Consider the following 16360-nt stretch of genomic DNA (forward strand, 5'->3'; position numbering starts at 1 on the left):
CAAAAGGGAAACAAGTTACACAAATAGAAAATGGATATAATGCTCCTGAACTAATAACGACAGTACTTTAGATCCATTACCTGAAAATATGACTTCATAAGAAATATAAAATTTAGCTATTCAGACACATTTAATTCTAAGCACAGTTTATCAGGGAGCTGTATTGCTAGCTGAATAGTCTGAGAGGATCATTTGAAGCACTCTTTTATGTTCACCTTTAAAAACTGCAAGAAATTTTCAGAAATACAAACACCAAAAGCCAACGCTCTTGATTCTTAAATCAGCCAAAGTCTTACATCCAACTTCTTGTGTATGCCCAAGTATCTCATGAACTCAATTACTTTATTTTTTATTGTAACTTAATAGGTTTTGGTGCCAGCTACAGGCTGGTAAAGTAAAAAACAACAGCCCAAATGGGGTAAGTAACTGTAAAAGAAGAGTTTATCAAGATTGGTCTTCTAATTATATACTTACATGGATTATAAATTTGAGACATTTCCTATTATAAAGAGATAAGTCCCTACATACCACACCTCAGTAGCACGGCCTGAGGGAATCGGGATCTGTGCACAGCAGGGGCAGCCACTCAGGTATTCTCAGCCTCTTTAAGTCACTGTAACCTCAAAGTAATACCCCTTCTTCCATGGGATCACGAGTGGATGACAGCAGAGTTCGGCCTGTTGTTGCCTGGCTGTTGTCTAACACATAGCCATGCTTGCTCCGGAGTTGCATAGTGTAAAAGATAAACATCTTCAGAGGTGTATAAATTAATAGTTAAGGAATTTCATAAAAATTGCGTTTTGTTAATAATTCACCAGAAAAGGAAGCCTACCTGTAGAGAGATGTGTCTTTGTGAATTTGCGGTAGACATGGAGACAACACCGCTAACGGTACAGCTTGCAGACAGCCAGAGAGCAGGGAATCACAGCCTGCCAAACCAGAAAGTGTTAATGAATATTTCTGCAGTAATTGCTAATGGAGTTTCCTACTCCACCCCAGCACCACTTTGAGGTGCTGAATGGGGTGTAAGTTACCCCCCAGTTCTGGGCTGTCTTGGAGCTAACAGATGAAACACTGCCAGCTTTTACTGAAGGCTGAGAAAATACCTTGAAAGCCCTGCATTTGTTTCAGTGCTGTCACTTCAAGTTTGCCTCATCAGCTTTTAGCTTGAGTTTCTAATCTCCTCCAGTTACTGCATACACTGTAATGGTCAGAAAGATAATTAATGACCTTATACTTGAAAAAGATGTTTCTTAGAATTTCTTGAAGCTTTGCTTTCCAAGTTTTCTTCTTTTCATTCAGTCCTCTGCCTGTTTTACCTTTCCATTCTTGCTAATATGGAGGAGTACATGAAGAACCAGATATAAATATACACAGGCCCTTAAAAACCTTTTGCTCTGCTATGGGTACAGCACCTTTTGAAGTTCTGCCTATAAAAGCAAGCTCCCAAAGTACAGTTTGTTCTGTCGCAAGTTATTTGGGGATTTCCTTACATTTTCCCAGTTTGGTGAGCAAATGGCTTCTGGATGCCATTTAATTAAGATTAGATTATGCCAGGCCCTAATGCAGACAAAAAAGTAAAAATAAAATGTCTTTACAATTGCCAAACATTTTAAACCCAGTGTGAGGGCTGCACTTTAACGCCATTCCCAAGCAAGGATGTGAGAATAAGAGAAAGGCAATGAATTAGTCCAAAATCTTTTTTGGCCACATAGTGGGGCCCAAGGGTCCAGTTCAGGAGTCTAGATTTCATGTAGGCCAAACAGAGACATCAGGATGTGTCAAAGAGGGCCAGGAAGTGCCCACATCACACCCTTGGGGAGAGCTGGGATGGGCGCCACAGATAAGCAAGTCATGTGGTTGCTCTGGCTGTAGTCTGAATTGATTCTTTTAGGCTATACTAACCTGGAGCATAACACCATGAAAACATGCTGATGTAGTTTCTGGATGGGGGCAACCTCCTTCCTGGTGGGCTCAGAAGAGGAGCAGAGCAAGGGACCAGCTCTAAAAGAAGCTGAGGTGCAGATTAACCCTTTGTCTGGCTGTACTTCCCCAGCAAACTAAGGAACTTCAGATCACTTTGCAAGTGAGCAGCTATTTCAATAGTGTAGAAAATCACCTTTTTCCAAATAACCAGGTATATATTACCTGTGCTATATTTCTCTCTGAGTGCAGATCTAATAAGTCTAAAGCAACCAAAAAGAATTTGTCACTAAAACCCCCAAAGCTTTGAATTTAAAAATAGCGGACAAAGGACTGAACGCTGCTGAAGACTCCTGTAATATAATTCGCTTTATTTGGGCACAGGGGCTAGTCTGTGCAAGCAGCTGCAAACTAATAGAGAAAAGGGTTTCCCATTTGTGAAAAGGTGCGAGACAGCAGCAACGCTTCCACACACGTACAGTCTGTTTTCTAAGAAACGATACAAAGAGCTGTGCTAAAGCTCTCAACTGCAGTGCACAGAGGGATTTTTTTGCTAGGGGCTACAAGGCCCAGGAGTGATGCTGCGTATTCTGGACTGCCATCTACTGGCACTTGCTCTGCTAACTACTTACATAAGATTTTCCTCAGAGTATCTTCCTAACAATTTCCCTGGAGCCAGTGAATTTATGCATGCAGTCTGAATATGAGGCTTTGTCCAGGGTAAACGGAGAAATTTGCTCAGGACTATTCTGAAAGGGAACAAAAAATCCTGTGTTAAAACAGCATGTTTCTAGTAGAAAGTCCTCCATCTGAACGAAGAGAAGGCAATGATGTGACCCATTTTGTGTGTGCTTTGTGAAGATTACATCCAGAAAGAACCATTTAACTGACCTATGTTCTCTTACTACTCACACATCACATGATTGATAAAACAGCAAATTATAGTTTCAGGATAGACTCATAGTTAAATTTACCTAAGCTATACCTTTCTGGAAAAACATCCTGACTAATTTTATAACCAGACTTAAATTTTCAGTTCAAAACAAATAGCAAAAGGTCACGGGCTTACCTGTGACCTGTGAAGGTCATTGGTGCCCCTTATGTTGACATTTCTTGACCATGAGTTACCAGACACCTTATAGCATCTGGCTTCTGTTTAGGATGAATTCTGTTACTCAGACAGTTAATGGGGGCTACTCTGAGACATAAAAGAAAAAACCAAAATCAGCACTCTAACCAGTTATAAACCTCATAACATTAACAGTTACATTAAATCCCACTGAAATGGATAAGCAGAATGAAGGGGAAATGTTCCTTTGTTTAGATATATTTGAGCTCATGCTTGAAGATTTCCTGTCTAAATATCTGAAAAGCCGGTCTTGAAGGCAGCATGTGATTCCTCTTTAGGACCCAGTGGGGATATATGCCCAGGGCAGTGAGGTGGGTGTGAAAAGATAGGACGTGGCAGGGCACAGAAGCCAGAAGATATGGACCTAGATAAGGTCCATAGGAAACAGAGCTAAACAGAAAATCCACATGTGAGCCAAGTGCCAACTGGGAAATGGGTTGAGCTTCGCCAGCCAAGACACACTTGCCTTCTTCACTAATGCACTTCTAGAGATGTAGGATTGTGCATTTTTATAAACAAATTACTAGAACATCTCCATCAGCCTGAATCATCCCCCTATTTTCCTTCTAACAGGAATAAACTCTCTCAGCAACGCAAAACCGTCAGAAAAACAGCACCGTAGCTACCCTTTGTGTTTATAACTGTAGGTCTTTCCCTGTCTCTGCCTCTCCCTTCTTGGTGGAGATTCTTAAAAGAGACTTCTTGGAGGCACAGTGCTGACTTCAGTCCCTCTCAATACTGACCCACTTGGTGAGCTTCTGGGGGGAACGTGCACACGAAACTCTGCTGTAAAACTATCTACAGCCTCCAAGGGCACCTTAGTAGTTTTAACAGACTAGGGTGGATTTCAGCTAACAGAGCAGTCTCTAAGGATAAATTTATCTGATAAGCTTTCTTATCTCCTCAAATAAAAGATGAGAATAATTTATTCATAAGATTCATATTCATAGGAAACTTATCATTTAAGAACTCCAGATTGTTAAGAAATCTAGGTTATGTCACCATCGCCATCATACATTTTCTGTGAATTTGTGGTCAAATCACTTAGAAAAGGATTCATCTCATCTCCTTCCACTCTTTCAAAAGTTAGGCAGCAAAGCAACCTGCCTCTGGCTCTGTCTTTAGCCACTTCAGAGGCACATCCATGCCTCCAGGGTGTGATTCATCCCACCCTAATGCAGAAGCAGAGCATTAAGTTGAACACAATTTTATTTCCCTGGCTAACTGCAGTCCAGAGACAGTTTCTGCATTGATTCTTTTTGTACATTTTATTTCATTGACTTAGTCAATGGAGAGAGTTAGGCACCTCTAGAAGTAAGGTCATCTCACCTACCAGACATCTGGCATAGGAGGGCTGGATCACGCTCTGGAGATACCTCTCTCTGTTGACTGCAGAGGTTGTCCTAAAGTGTTGCTTCAGTCTGGCAATTTGTACACAGCTAGTGCTGGTGAAATTTATCTCCCTCTTGCTTCCTTCACTAACAGAGAATCTCATGTTCTTCCATCCCATTCACAGCAGATACGATCATTTTCACTCACCTTCTCATTCATTGTTTCGGTCCATGAAATAGAAGTACACCTCCAGGATCAAAGAAGCCTAGAGTCACTGTTATGTGCTTTCTCCTCTATGATGTCTCACTCAATAATGAGACCTGTTCTTTCTCCACACACAGTTCTCATTAACCACATTGATTACCTGCTGAGCACAGAGTCCTATATTTTGAAGGGATCCCTGGTGATTTGGAGTTTTATTTGTTTTGGTGAGATTTTCAGAAGAAAAGCAAAACAATACACAGCAGTTTTAGTTCAGAGCCTCAGCCTCACCTGAAGGGGATACAAAACAGCTTCTGGGAGTTTTGGCCCACTGCAGCTCTGTTTATTTTTCATAGACCCATCAGTACACACCCATCAAACCCTCTAGGCTGATCTTCCACCACTTGTCATTGTATCATTATATTTTTCTCCATCCTTCATCCTGACTCCAAGTTCCTGAATATAACGTAGAAATATTAGCCAGCACTTGTGCTAACTCCCTGTAGATTTATTGTGCCAAAATATGAAGAAAATTCTTCCCTCTCATTCTGACACTGGCCAAGCAGGTGATGCACGGAGACCTACTATAAAAGCTCATGGTCACCAGAGGACCCACATCCTTAGGCAAGAAATAAGTTATTGTGGCTTAAAAAGATATTGAACAGCACTTTAGTGACACTGAGAGTCTGTGTTGGCACTTTTAACCCGTGGCAATGGGAAGGTGCTTGACTCAGCCAAAATCAGCTGACTATCACTGGAAGTTGCATTGAACTACGTTGCTCCTCCAGAGGTCTCAAACTGGACTGGCAGCTTCCACAGATCATCTGACAAATAACAACTTGTTATGCCATGGTAACTGGACTTTGCCTGTGAAACCAGAACATTTATATAAACGATACTGGATTTTGACAGTATTTAATATCTGTATCCATTTCTCTCTATTTAAGGTCCCTTTCCCAATACCTGTCACTACAGTAGCTCAGCTGGTGATGTAAGTTCATCCCCACAACATTCCCCTGAAGTAGGGCAACATCTTTTCCAATTTGGTACATATAGCATCACCAAGACATAGTAAAACTAAGCACCCATTTAGTTTGGCAAAACACAAACAAATATTTTCAGAATAAAAGATTTTTTTTTCATATTCCAAATCAACAATTCCCACTCTTACTGTGTGTGGAGAAAAAAATCTACATTTAAGGCTTTTTTCAGTACTCTGCTGAAGCCAAAGAGCCTCCATTTAGCAACTGCAGCAGCAGATTGAACTCTGTTTGTGTCCTGCTGCATTGGTAGGTAACACTAAATTTAGCCTCAGTGAGTTTTCAAAGGTACAAATGAGAATTGATGCCTTAGTCCACATAGGTAGTTTCAGATACAGACTAGTGTATTATTTCAAAATATGCATGGTATTAGAGGGGTGTCTGCTATGAAACAAGCCAACTCATATCAAAATCATACATAGAAATTTGAAAAATTAATATATATTTATGCAACAGACATTACATTGTACATTCTCTTTGCTCCTTTAAAAAAATTCATTGAAGTACCTCTTTTGTTTACTTTTATTTTTTGCAGTTGCAACTCTGCTAATAGAAAGTGTTTTATACAGGTAATTTGTACTCGGTCTGAAGAGTACAACAGCCAACAGGCTTTATGCAACGCCACAGGTGAGGGGCCTATACTGCGAAATCCTGGGAACAACGATAAATCAAGGACCCCAAGGCTCCCATCCTCAGCTGAAGTTGAATTTTGTCTGTCACTGACTCAGTATGAATCTGGATCCATGGATAAAATGGCCAATTACAGTTTCCGAAACACTTTGGAAGGTAACGTGTTTTATTCTATTATGCCATTTGCATCTGTAAATTGATTCTTCCTGGGGTTAGAGTGTTTAAACTCTGGGCAGTTTGAGGTGACTCAATGAAGCATCACTCAAAAAAAAAAAATATTCCGGAATAAAAACAGACAGAAAGAACCATGTTAAAGGCATTTGAAAAGTAAATAGAAACTATAGATTAGGTCAGACCCTAAAACCATCTGTTAGGACATATTGTCTCCTGCTGCAGTAAGTACCAGGCACAGAAAAGAAATGTAGCACTGCATAAAAGGAGATCATCGAATAATCTGCTTACACATGATCATAACCTTGTCCATGTGGGCTACAGGTTTGCTCTGGAATCCACTGTCTTCCAGAGGCCGTGCTGGACTACAAGGGTGAAAGGCAGTGCTACCAGTTGGCATGTTATGTCTACATCCTGCCACTGTGAACTCCATAGCAGACTTCTCCCCAAACTCTAAGGATTAGGGATTAAGTTATAGCTCAGAAATGACCCTTAGTATGATTTCCAAAATAATTTATTTATTTACCTTAATTTTCTAACTATTCAACCTGTTTTGAATGTTCCTAATTTGCTAGTAAACAAGGGTTCTTTGCTAAAAGGAATAGTTATTCTTAACTGTCCATCCACCCAATTTTTTTGAATCTTGCTAAATTGCTAATAAACAAGGATAGCACTTTATATATTTATAAATAAAGATTGCTACAGTATCATATATCAGATGAACCAAATATTATCTACTTTTGATATCCCAGAGAGGCTTGCTTGCAAGGAACTGTGCAGGGGCAAAACCAATACAATATAGGAGTTGGTGTGAGGATATGAAAGCAAAGCTTTTAGTATGTTCAGTATTACTCTTAATGCAGTGTGGAATGCCATAAAGCTTTCTTGGGGGGGGGGGGGGGGGTGGAGTCAACCTGATTCTGCTCTAAGAGCAGTAAAAAATGTGGAGCCTGCTGAAGCCAAGAGAGAATCGAGACATTAATTAACTCCAGCTCTGGACATAGCTGTGCTTTCTACCTTGAGTTTGGGAAAGAAAAAGGTGACATAACTGAGTAGAGGTTTGTTCACATTTTTCTCCATGAAGTATGTGAATAGATGCAAAGGGTGGAATAGTAGGAGTAGAGAAAAGGGAATTAAAGGAAACAAGTAAAGAAATAATGAGGATCTACCATCATGCTGCTAGTATTGCAAATGAAAGCAAGGTCACAGCCTATGAAAGTTATGCAGAGCCATATACAGTCAAAATGAAAGTTATGCAGAGAGAAGTCAGTCAAAATGGACCACTCACTCACAAAGCACAAATTTCAGCATCCTGACTGCTCATTAAATAACAAGAATTCATGAATACTTGCAGAAAAAGGGCAAAACCTGTTTTTTGTCCATGCTAACTCTAAATTGAGAGCTAAACAGAGCCATAGATCAAGTATACCACTTTGATACAAATGGATACATTTTCCTATTGAAAATGACAGCAGCTATTTGAAAAGAGGAGATAACATAGATGTTCAACAGAATTGCACAATGATCAGGAAAGCACCTACAGTTCCCAAAGAGCATGGGAGAAGTTGTTTTATCTCTAAAATCATAATCAGCGTTTTGTCTGATTAATTTATTGAACGCTTTCTCTACTTCTGTCGCTTTGTCACATTAATTTCATGGCTAGCAAGCACAGTCATGCCTGGTCTTTGTTAATATCATAGTGTCATGTGTCAATCACACCTGAAGAGGGTCATGCTTTAATCTGAATAATGGCAATGTCACTACACGTGAAAAGAGTTCTTCCAGATCAGATTTTCCTCCAAGTGCGTTCTTTTGTTCTGTGTAACAACCCTTCAGAATCTGAAGAGTGTTCATATTTCTCCTAGCTGAGGTTATGAAGCTCCAGCTCAACACTGTGGTCATTTGGAGCCCTCCAAATGCTACATGAGGCATGTTATTGTTGCCGCCAATAGGGTCTAATGGGTTTCATGTGATTTAGATAGTCCTTCCAATAGACTGGGGAAAAACCTCCATGTTCTCGAGGATGTATGCAAGTCAGATATGATTCAGAAGACACACACCTTAAGTAGCTACAGAAGCAGCATATATTATCTTGGTCATAGTGCTGCATGGCTTCTGGATGCTCAATGCAGGGACAAAGCATGCCTGTTTTATCAGTCCATCCAGATGTGCCCTCCCTGACACACCCCGTAACCCTTTCAGAGCATCTGTAGAACCCCTCATATGTGATTTGAAAAGGGAAGAAAAGAGGTTGAGCAGCTCTTTCTCTCCTGGCAGTGAGGACCTTTGCAAGTCCTTGGACCCAAGGGGGGGGAGCCTGGGAATCTGTAGCACAGTGAGGAAAAGCTCACTAGGGTAAGACTGAGGCAACTAATATCCCCTCCTTAGAAGCTCTGTAGACATGAAACCAAAAAACCCCAAACAACCTAACATTAGATCCTGGCTATTCCAGGGGAAATCCTGTTAAGAAAGTGACCATGTTTGCTCATAGTCCAAATCCCAGGGCAATTACCAGAGCCTATATTGTTGTCTAACTTTTATAGCCTAGCTAAAGGAGATCTACAGTGCCAAGAGCAGATATGGAAGAGAGTAAAGGCCAAAAGAGAGATGTTACATTTCTTTCCATAAGAACATTTCATTATGGCCAGAGATCACTGGAGTGAAGCTGTGTCCAGAGTATTCCATGATAAGAGGCTCTTTTGGTGATGAGTCTGTCTGAATGAGGGCCAGGTGTGGCTCACCAGGCATTTATCTATATTATCATGGAGATGGAGCTTATTCCATCAGACACAGTGTTATTCTGAGACAGCTTTTTACTTTTTTTTCTTTGAGGATATTTAATTTTTTAACGTGAATTATTTCAACACTCAACTTTACACTGCAGGACCACAAACATTTCTGTCAACTAACTTATTTAGCTAACAAGATAGTAAACTGCAATGCAAAGCCAAGGATATATGGCTAATGTTGAAAAATATTGTGGAAATATTTTAAATTAGTTTTACTGTAAAAAAAAATATTATACTGTGTTAGCTTCTTTCTTACAAATGGCCTTCTTAGGTTTTGTTGTGTACAGATGCCAATCTTAAATTGCCAGCTTACATTTATTGTGCCAGTGCCTACTTCTGTGTGATGGCATTCTTACAAACCTGCTAACACTCTAACATGTACTTTTCTAAGCAAAAAGCTTTTCAGTTCTTCTTTACACAAGTTTGTGCCAATACACCTAAGGACAAATTTTAGATTAAAAAAAAATCCGAAGTAAGTCCATTGACTTTACTGGAGTTACTCTAGACTTACAAAAGATGACCAGAATGAAGCCAGTGACTGTAATTGAGTGCCTCCTGATTTCCACCAATGTGAGATTTACTCCTCAGTTTTAGTGCTGTAATGGAAAACACCTGTGTTCACTTTGAAGAACTGATCATGTAGAAGAACCACTTCTGGGCAAAATTTTGCGCTCTTCCATGCTTGAGTGAAACTCCTTTTTACCTTTTGAAGGTGTAGGTATCAGCATCATTATAAGCAGATGCCAACAATGCAGTCTGAATCTGTGTTTGACTGATAGAAAATGCTGCTATAGAGACAGAAATTATGTCACTGAACAGTAGCAGCCATAAACACCAATGGTCAATATTAGCCAATAAAGCAACAGCCCCCTGAGGCTGAGCACACAGGTTGCCCTCTCACTCTGGGACAGGCCAGTTTCTGCTCTGACTGGAAAACATGTTAAAACCAGTTTTCAGGTTGCCCCTTGAAGTGGAAGTAATTAATTTAAGTAGGATTTGTTGAATCATGGCCCTAACCAGGGAACGCTGTTGACTTCATTGAACACTTCATATATACAAGAGAACAAAAAATCGGTCTAGTTTATAAGCAGCAGCTGAGATCAGAAAGGGATTAGCTGCTTGCAAGTAAAGTAGTTGGGTTTGTTCTTTGTGCAGCTTAGTTTTGGTGTGACACCTTGAATGCTACCTCCTAGGAATAAAGAGATGGCTGAAAAACTTGTAGTTTTTTTCTTTATGAGCAAATTCCGCATTTAAAAGTATTTTATTCATGACAACTTCAAATGAAAATCAGTGCCTTCTAAGTTTTGCAGAAACTGACAAAAGAACGTTTTAAAAAAACCTAAAACTCTATTTCACTTTCCTTATTCATGAATTAACTCATGACACGTGGTGTCAAGTCAAGCCATGTCATAGCATTCCGCTGTCTGTCACAATTATGTATCGTTAGTGCTGTTCTGTCATGAAATAATAGAATAAAACATCAAATACTTCAAAAAGTAATTTCATTTTAATAGGACATTTTCCTTTTTTTTCTGAGAGATTTTCATCTGGAAAACTTCTCAGTATTTTCATGGTGATCCATATAGCTAATGAAAAATGGTTTCTCAAAATGAAGTTTGCTAACAGAAAACTTCTAATTAAAAAAGTTTTATTCTGTAGCCAACAACCCTCAACCAGCTTAAACTCTCAATCTCTGGGTAAATTTATGCTGCACATTGAGAAAGTGCTGTGAAGAAGCAGAGGGTCATTACCAGAGAACTATAAAGACTGTTCAGCCCAGACCACAGTGAAGCTATCCAAGAGTTCTTTTAAGAAAAAAACTAGATGGTGACATGGTCTAAATCAGATAATCGCAAACTTTCATTTACTACAGCCCCCTAGGCCAAATTCTACAGATCTTGCAGCTACCTCACTGTAGAGGGATTACAGCAATAACATTGCTTGAGAAAATATGTAAGATTTAACCCTGAAAAATTTCCTGTGAGATTGCCAGTGGCAGGAAAACTCCATGAACATAAGCCAGAAGAACAACACTAACTTCAAAGACCAGCAAGGATATGGCCTTAAAATTCTTATATCTATATCTTCCTTCCTGTTATGAAGTAAATGCATCCACCTGACTTGAACTACTCTAAAATATGAAATCCTTATTAAAGAAAAAATCATCTTCAGGGAGAGTGGGAATAAGTATATCAGCCAGCTGGACTCAGAATCATAGAGTCATTTAGGCTGGAAAAGGCTCTTAAGATCATTGAGTCCAAGTGTAAACCTAACACTGACAAGTCCACCACTAAAACCATGTCCCTAAGTGACACATCTACAGCTCTTTTAAATACCTTCAGGGATGGAGACTCAACCACTTCTCTGGGCAGCCTCTTCCAGTGCTTGGCAACCCTTTCAATTAAGAAACTTTTCCTAATATCCGATCTAAACCTCCCCTGACACAGCTTGAGGTCATTTCATCCTGTCCTATCACTTTTTACCTGGGAGAAGATACCAGCACCCACCTCACTACAACCTCCTTTCTGGTGGTTGTAGAGAGCGATAAGGTCTCCCCTCAGCCTCCTCTTCTCCAGGCTAAACAACACAAGTTCCCTCAGATGCTTCTCAGAAGACTTGTTCTCCAGGTCCTTCACCAGTTTTGTTGACCTTCTCTGGACACGCTCCAACACCTCAATGTCCTTCTTGTACTGAGGGGCTCAAAACTGAACACAGCACTCGAGGTGCGGCCTCACCAGTGCCCAGTACAGGGGCACCATCCCTGCCCTGCTCCTGCTGGACACACTATTGCTGATACAAGCCAGGATGCTGTTGGCCTCCTTGCCCACCTGGGCACACTGCTGGCTCATGCCCAGCCAGCTGTCAGCCAGCACCCGCAGGTCCTTCTCTGTGAGGCAGCTCTCCAGCCTCTCTTCCCCAAGCCTGTAGAGTTGCCTGGGGTTGTTGTGACCAAAGTGCAGGACCCAGCCCTTAACCTTGTTAAACCTCATAGAATTGGCCTTGGCCCATCCACCCAGCCTGTCCAAGTCCCTCTGCAGAGCCTTCCTACTTCGAGCAGATCAACACTCCTGCCCAACTAGGTGTCATCTGCAAACTTACTGAGGGCGCACTTGATCCCCTGCAGGATGCACTCAATCCCCTCAACATGCAACATACAAAGCAGGATTTGACCTTTACAGTCCATGCTGTCCTAATCACTGGCTTAGAAAGTCATACAAAGATTTTTTTTTTTTTAAGAAAAACAGTTTTGCAGTTAAAAAACACCTGCAAAATTGTTATGTATAGCTCAATGATGTTAGGGATACCACACATCTTAAGCAGTCCACTAACATAATCAGAAGGGATAGGATTGTTGGAATGGTTCCTCATTCCTGTATCACTGAACACTGCTAATGCTCTCCAAGCTCTGCATACCTTCTGCTAAGTGTCCTTACAGGGCTTCAGTCAATGGCAAATGCGCAACTAAGGAAAACACAGCCTGCTTTCAATATATAAAGCTTTGCACTTGACTGATTGTACATGGGCTTCTGTGGTCTCCATTATTAGATTGTAAAATCCACAGTTAATATAATTAAATACTCTATTAAAAGACATACACCTGACCCAACTTCGTGTTCAATGAGAACCACCTATATATCACCCTATAAACTGTCAAGCAGCTTTAATTGTGAGCGGCATCTTTAGCTGCCTCTATAATAAACTTTGGACTAAATATCCATCTGATTTAATTTGACCTGGATCCAGTGAAGCTACTGCAAATCCACTGAATCACTGTAGCTGATTTACAGTGCTATCAGAAGCAGCAGCATTAGGTTTATGATCTTTTAAAAATGTGATTTTTGTTGTCATTGAAATCACTGGTAAAAATTCCATTCATTTCAGTGATGTATGTCTCAATGGCTATTTCTAATGTAGCATAATTAAATGGGGGTTTAAAAGGATGTCTGGATGCTACAGCTTCCTATAGTGGCCAGATGATTTAAGAGCTCCTTGCCAATGGGAACAGCCCTTCTTCTCTATGCACGCTCTTCCATCCAGCAGTCAATTTCTCTCCCTCTTTTTTTGGTACCAATACTGGTTCTCATCGTATCCTTACATGAGATACGGTGTCTCAGTAGCCTGAAAAAACCCCGAGATCCCGAAGTCCAGGGTAGTTTTCTGACAGATTAGTGAGTTAAATCAGTTCACAGAAGGTCTGACAAGTGCTTCAGTTAATGCATGGGAAGGCACAGCATGGGGCAAGGCAGGTGGGGAAAGTGGAGTCCCCCTATCTAGAGGCAGGGAGCGCTTATTTCAGGTCACTGCAGTTGTAGATCTGTAGCCTCACATTTTCTGTAGAGGTGATTCTACTGCAGCCAATGCAGTGAAGTTTCCTGTACTCTGAAAAAATTCTCATGTTTCCACATATTCTTTTGAATTCATTCTACCCAATTTAATATTATCCTGAACACCTGGTTTTCCTGAAGTCTTTTAAAAGTCTGAGGGAAAAGAATAAGACCCAGGCTAATAAAATAAAGTGACACCACATTGTGGTTTTATTCCTGCTAACTTTACAACTTATATGGAGTTTCCATAACAAGAAATCAGATATTAGAACTTGCCATGCACATGATTAAACATGGTACCAATTTTGACACTGACAGAATGTACCCCAGTTAACTGGGAGCTGGAGGGTGAGGTTGCTAAAGCTCTCCCAGTTAGAGAGGTTTTGATTATTAAGATTAATTGCTTGTGTGCAGATGTTCCATGAGAAGTTGTGCAGAGCCAAAGTAACTATTCTGTATATTTTTTAATGAATTATTAGATCAAGTGTCTGCAACGCATTAAGGAATTTTAAGTATCCCAAGTCCGACACAAAACAGCTAGCCTTTGGCGTAAGTCTATCTTAAACATACTTCTGTTTATAAGTGAATAAATATAAGTGGAAGTGTTACTTCAGAAAAATGTATAGATGGAGCATTTTCATTTAATATTCACTTAAATTTCCTAGTATTGCTACATCAACTGATCCCAATGATCACCCGCTGTGGCCATCAACAAAGAGGACAAAATTGTTGCCATCAGTTCCTGTAAGTTCTGGTCAGACTGTCGATGCACATCATTCATCATAGCACATTTGGTAATATTTTATTCTGCTGTTTCACCTGAGTGAACTTTAGGTGACACAGAATTCACCATGAGGCAAATTTCTGTGGGCAAGTTTTTTCCTTTGAGCACTTCTGCCCATTGCTGTTTATGTCACCAGGCAGTGTTTCAATAATCCTGGTCCACATCTGATGTACTTAAACCCTGCCGTTATCTATAGACATCAACACTTTCCTCTTTCTCTCCTAAATCCAGGCTCAGTCCACCTGGAAGTCTTACAGTTTTCATCATAAGCTACCTCTACCTCCTCCAGCTGTCTTTATTATGTTTTCTCCTCTGACTTCCCTTGAATTTCTCAGAATCTTTGTGATACTATTACAATCAGAAAGATAAATGGTTATTATGGTATATTGGTTCCTAGGTGCCACAGTTATGATTTGATCCTTATTATAATTTTCAATGTTTTTACGCTGGAAGCTTTTCTATTGTTTGAAGAGGTTACCAGACAAGGCAAAGCCTGATGAGGGAATTTAGAGTCACAAAGAGATGTAATCATTTCACACAAAAGATTAGAGTCCCAGTGAGGTGTAAAACTCAGGTTTCCAAGTGCGCAGAGTATGACTTTTCTCATATGGCATCTCTAGCCATGTGTCAATTAATACTTCGTGTAACTCAGAGAGGAGCAAATCCAAAGAGCAAAGCAGTTGCTCTGAGGACCTGACCTCCTTGTTATACATGAGGGTTTTGACAGGGAAGGGGTTCCTTCAGACTCGCTCTAGTTCAGTCCCATGAACTGGGCACCCGCTGATGGTTGGCACATTTTAGATTTCCTCCAAAAGGAACCCAGCTTGTAAAGACAGATATTGCCCTGTGATGTGAGTCACAGCACGAAACAGAAGGACTATTGGGAGATTCACTTCCTGGAAAATCGCAGAGAAGCATCGGATGCTTGAGTTGACTTTTATTAGGAGTCCTTACAAGTAGGGAGGAAGCTTGGCTGTGAGAATGCTGAGAAGGGCTACCAACATCAGAGCTGAGGTATGGACAGGCTACTAAAAAATAAAACCTGATATATAGACCCGTCTTCCAGCATTTCTTACTGGGGGTTACTCTGTGTGACCTCTTCTCAAAGCCCATATTTTAAATGCCCTCCAAAATAAGAGCAATCCACAGACTTTCATCCTGTAAGTCTGGCTGTGGAAGATTATTGATTATTTACCAAATTCTTTTGTAAAGGTTATAGCTTGTGTTGTACTGGCTCCTATCAGTAAAAGAACATGTTCCATAGCGACAATATTAAACGACTGAGTATGTGAGGAGAAAAAATATCTTGTTTTATCTTAGAAACCTGTAAGTATAGAGAAAATAAATGAATAAATAAATGAATAAATTTTCTCAACACAAATAAATGTACATGCATAAATGTCTGCAGGGATGACGTTGCCTTTTAAAGGCCAGACAAAATGGACAAAGATATTTAAAAATTCGGAGAAATTAAGCAGTACATTCTCTGACATGCTGCATTAAGTACATGGCAGGAGTTCTAATTTAGCTTATTCTAATTTCATCTTTGCTATGCCTTTGAAATATATTAACACTCCTTTACTTGTTTTCTTAAGCCCTTGTCTAAAAAGCTGAACGTAAATGAAGTGAAAGTAGGTACTTTGATCTTCAGTCTTACTGGGAAAAGAATTATACGCATTGCCATGTCAGCATATGATTTCCTCTTGAATATACAGGCTTTGCTGATCCACGGACTGCAATATCAAACATATCTCAAAGTGGCTTACATAACGCACTTCACATTTACATGAATGGCTCCATGTCCCAAGTACAAGGCTCTGCAAATGATCCTATCTTTGTACTACACCATGCATTTGTTGACAGGTGAGTTGACTTCTTCTTGATAAACCTAATTTATTTTGTGTTTTTACAGTGTGCTTTTCACCTACGTTCGAAAACTGCAAATATTTTACATACCATTACATGCACAGCATTTTCAGACATGTAGAATTGAGCTCTGCTATGGTTTGAGAGCATCTTTCCTAACCTGTCTGTAT

At 40.1% G+C, this 16360-nt stretch overlaps 1 protein-coding gene across 1 annotated transcript in view; it reads left to right on the top strand.

Annotated features, from left to right (window-relative positions):
• TYR (tyrosinase) overlaps window positions 1–16360 on the top strand; it is a 52006-nt gene that overhangs the window by 4451 nt on the left and 31195 nt on the right. Inside the window, exons 2-3 of the mRNA XM_075081894.1 lie at window positions 6195–6411; window positions 16040–16187. Of these exons, the coding sequence (XP_074937995.1) occupies window positions 6195–6411; window positions 16040–16187 (365 nt within the window). The remainder of the gene's footprint in view (window positions 1–6194; window positions 6412–16039; window positions 16188–16360) is intronic.

Source organism: Phalacrocorax aristotelis, chromosome 1, assembly GCF_949628215.1.
Source record: "Phalacrocorax aristotelis chromosome 1, bGulAri2.1, whole genome shotgun sequence".
Taxonomy (NCBI): Eukaryota; Metazoa; Chordata; class Aves; order Suliformes; family Phalacrocoracidae; genus Phalacrocorax; species Phalacrocorax aristotelis.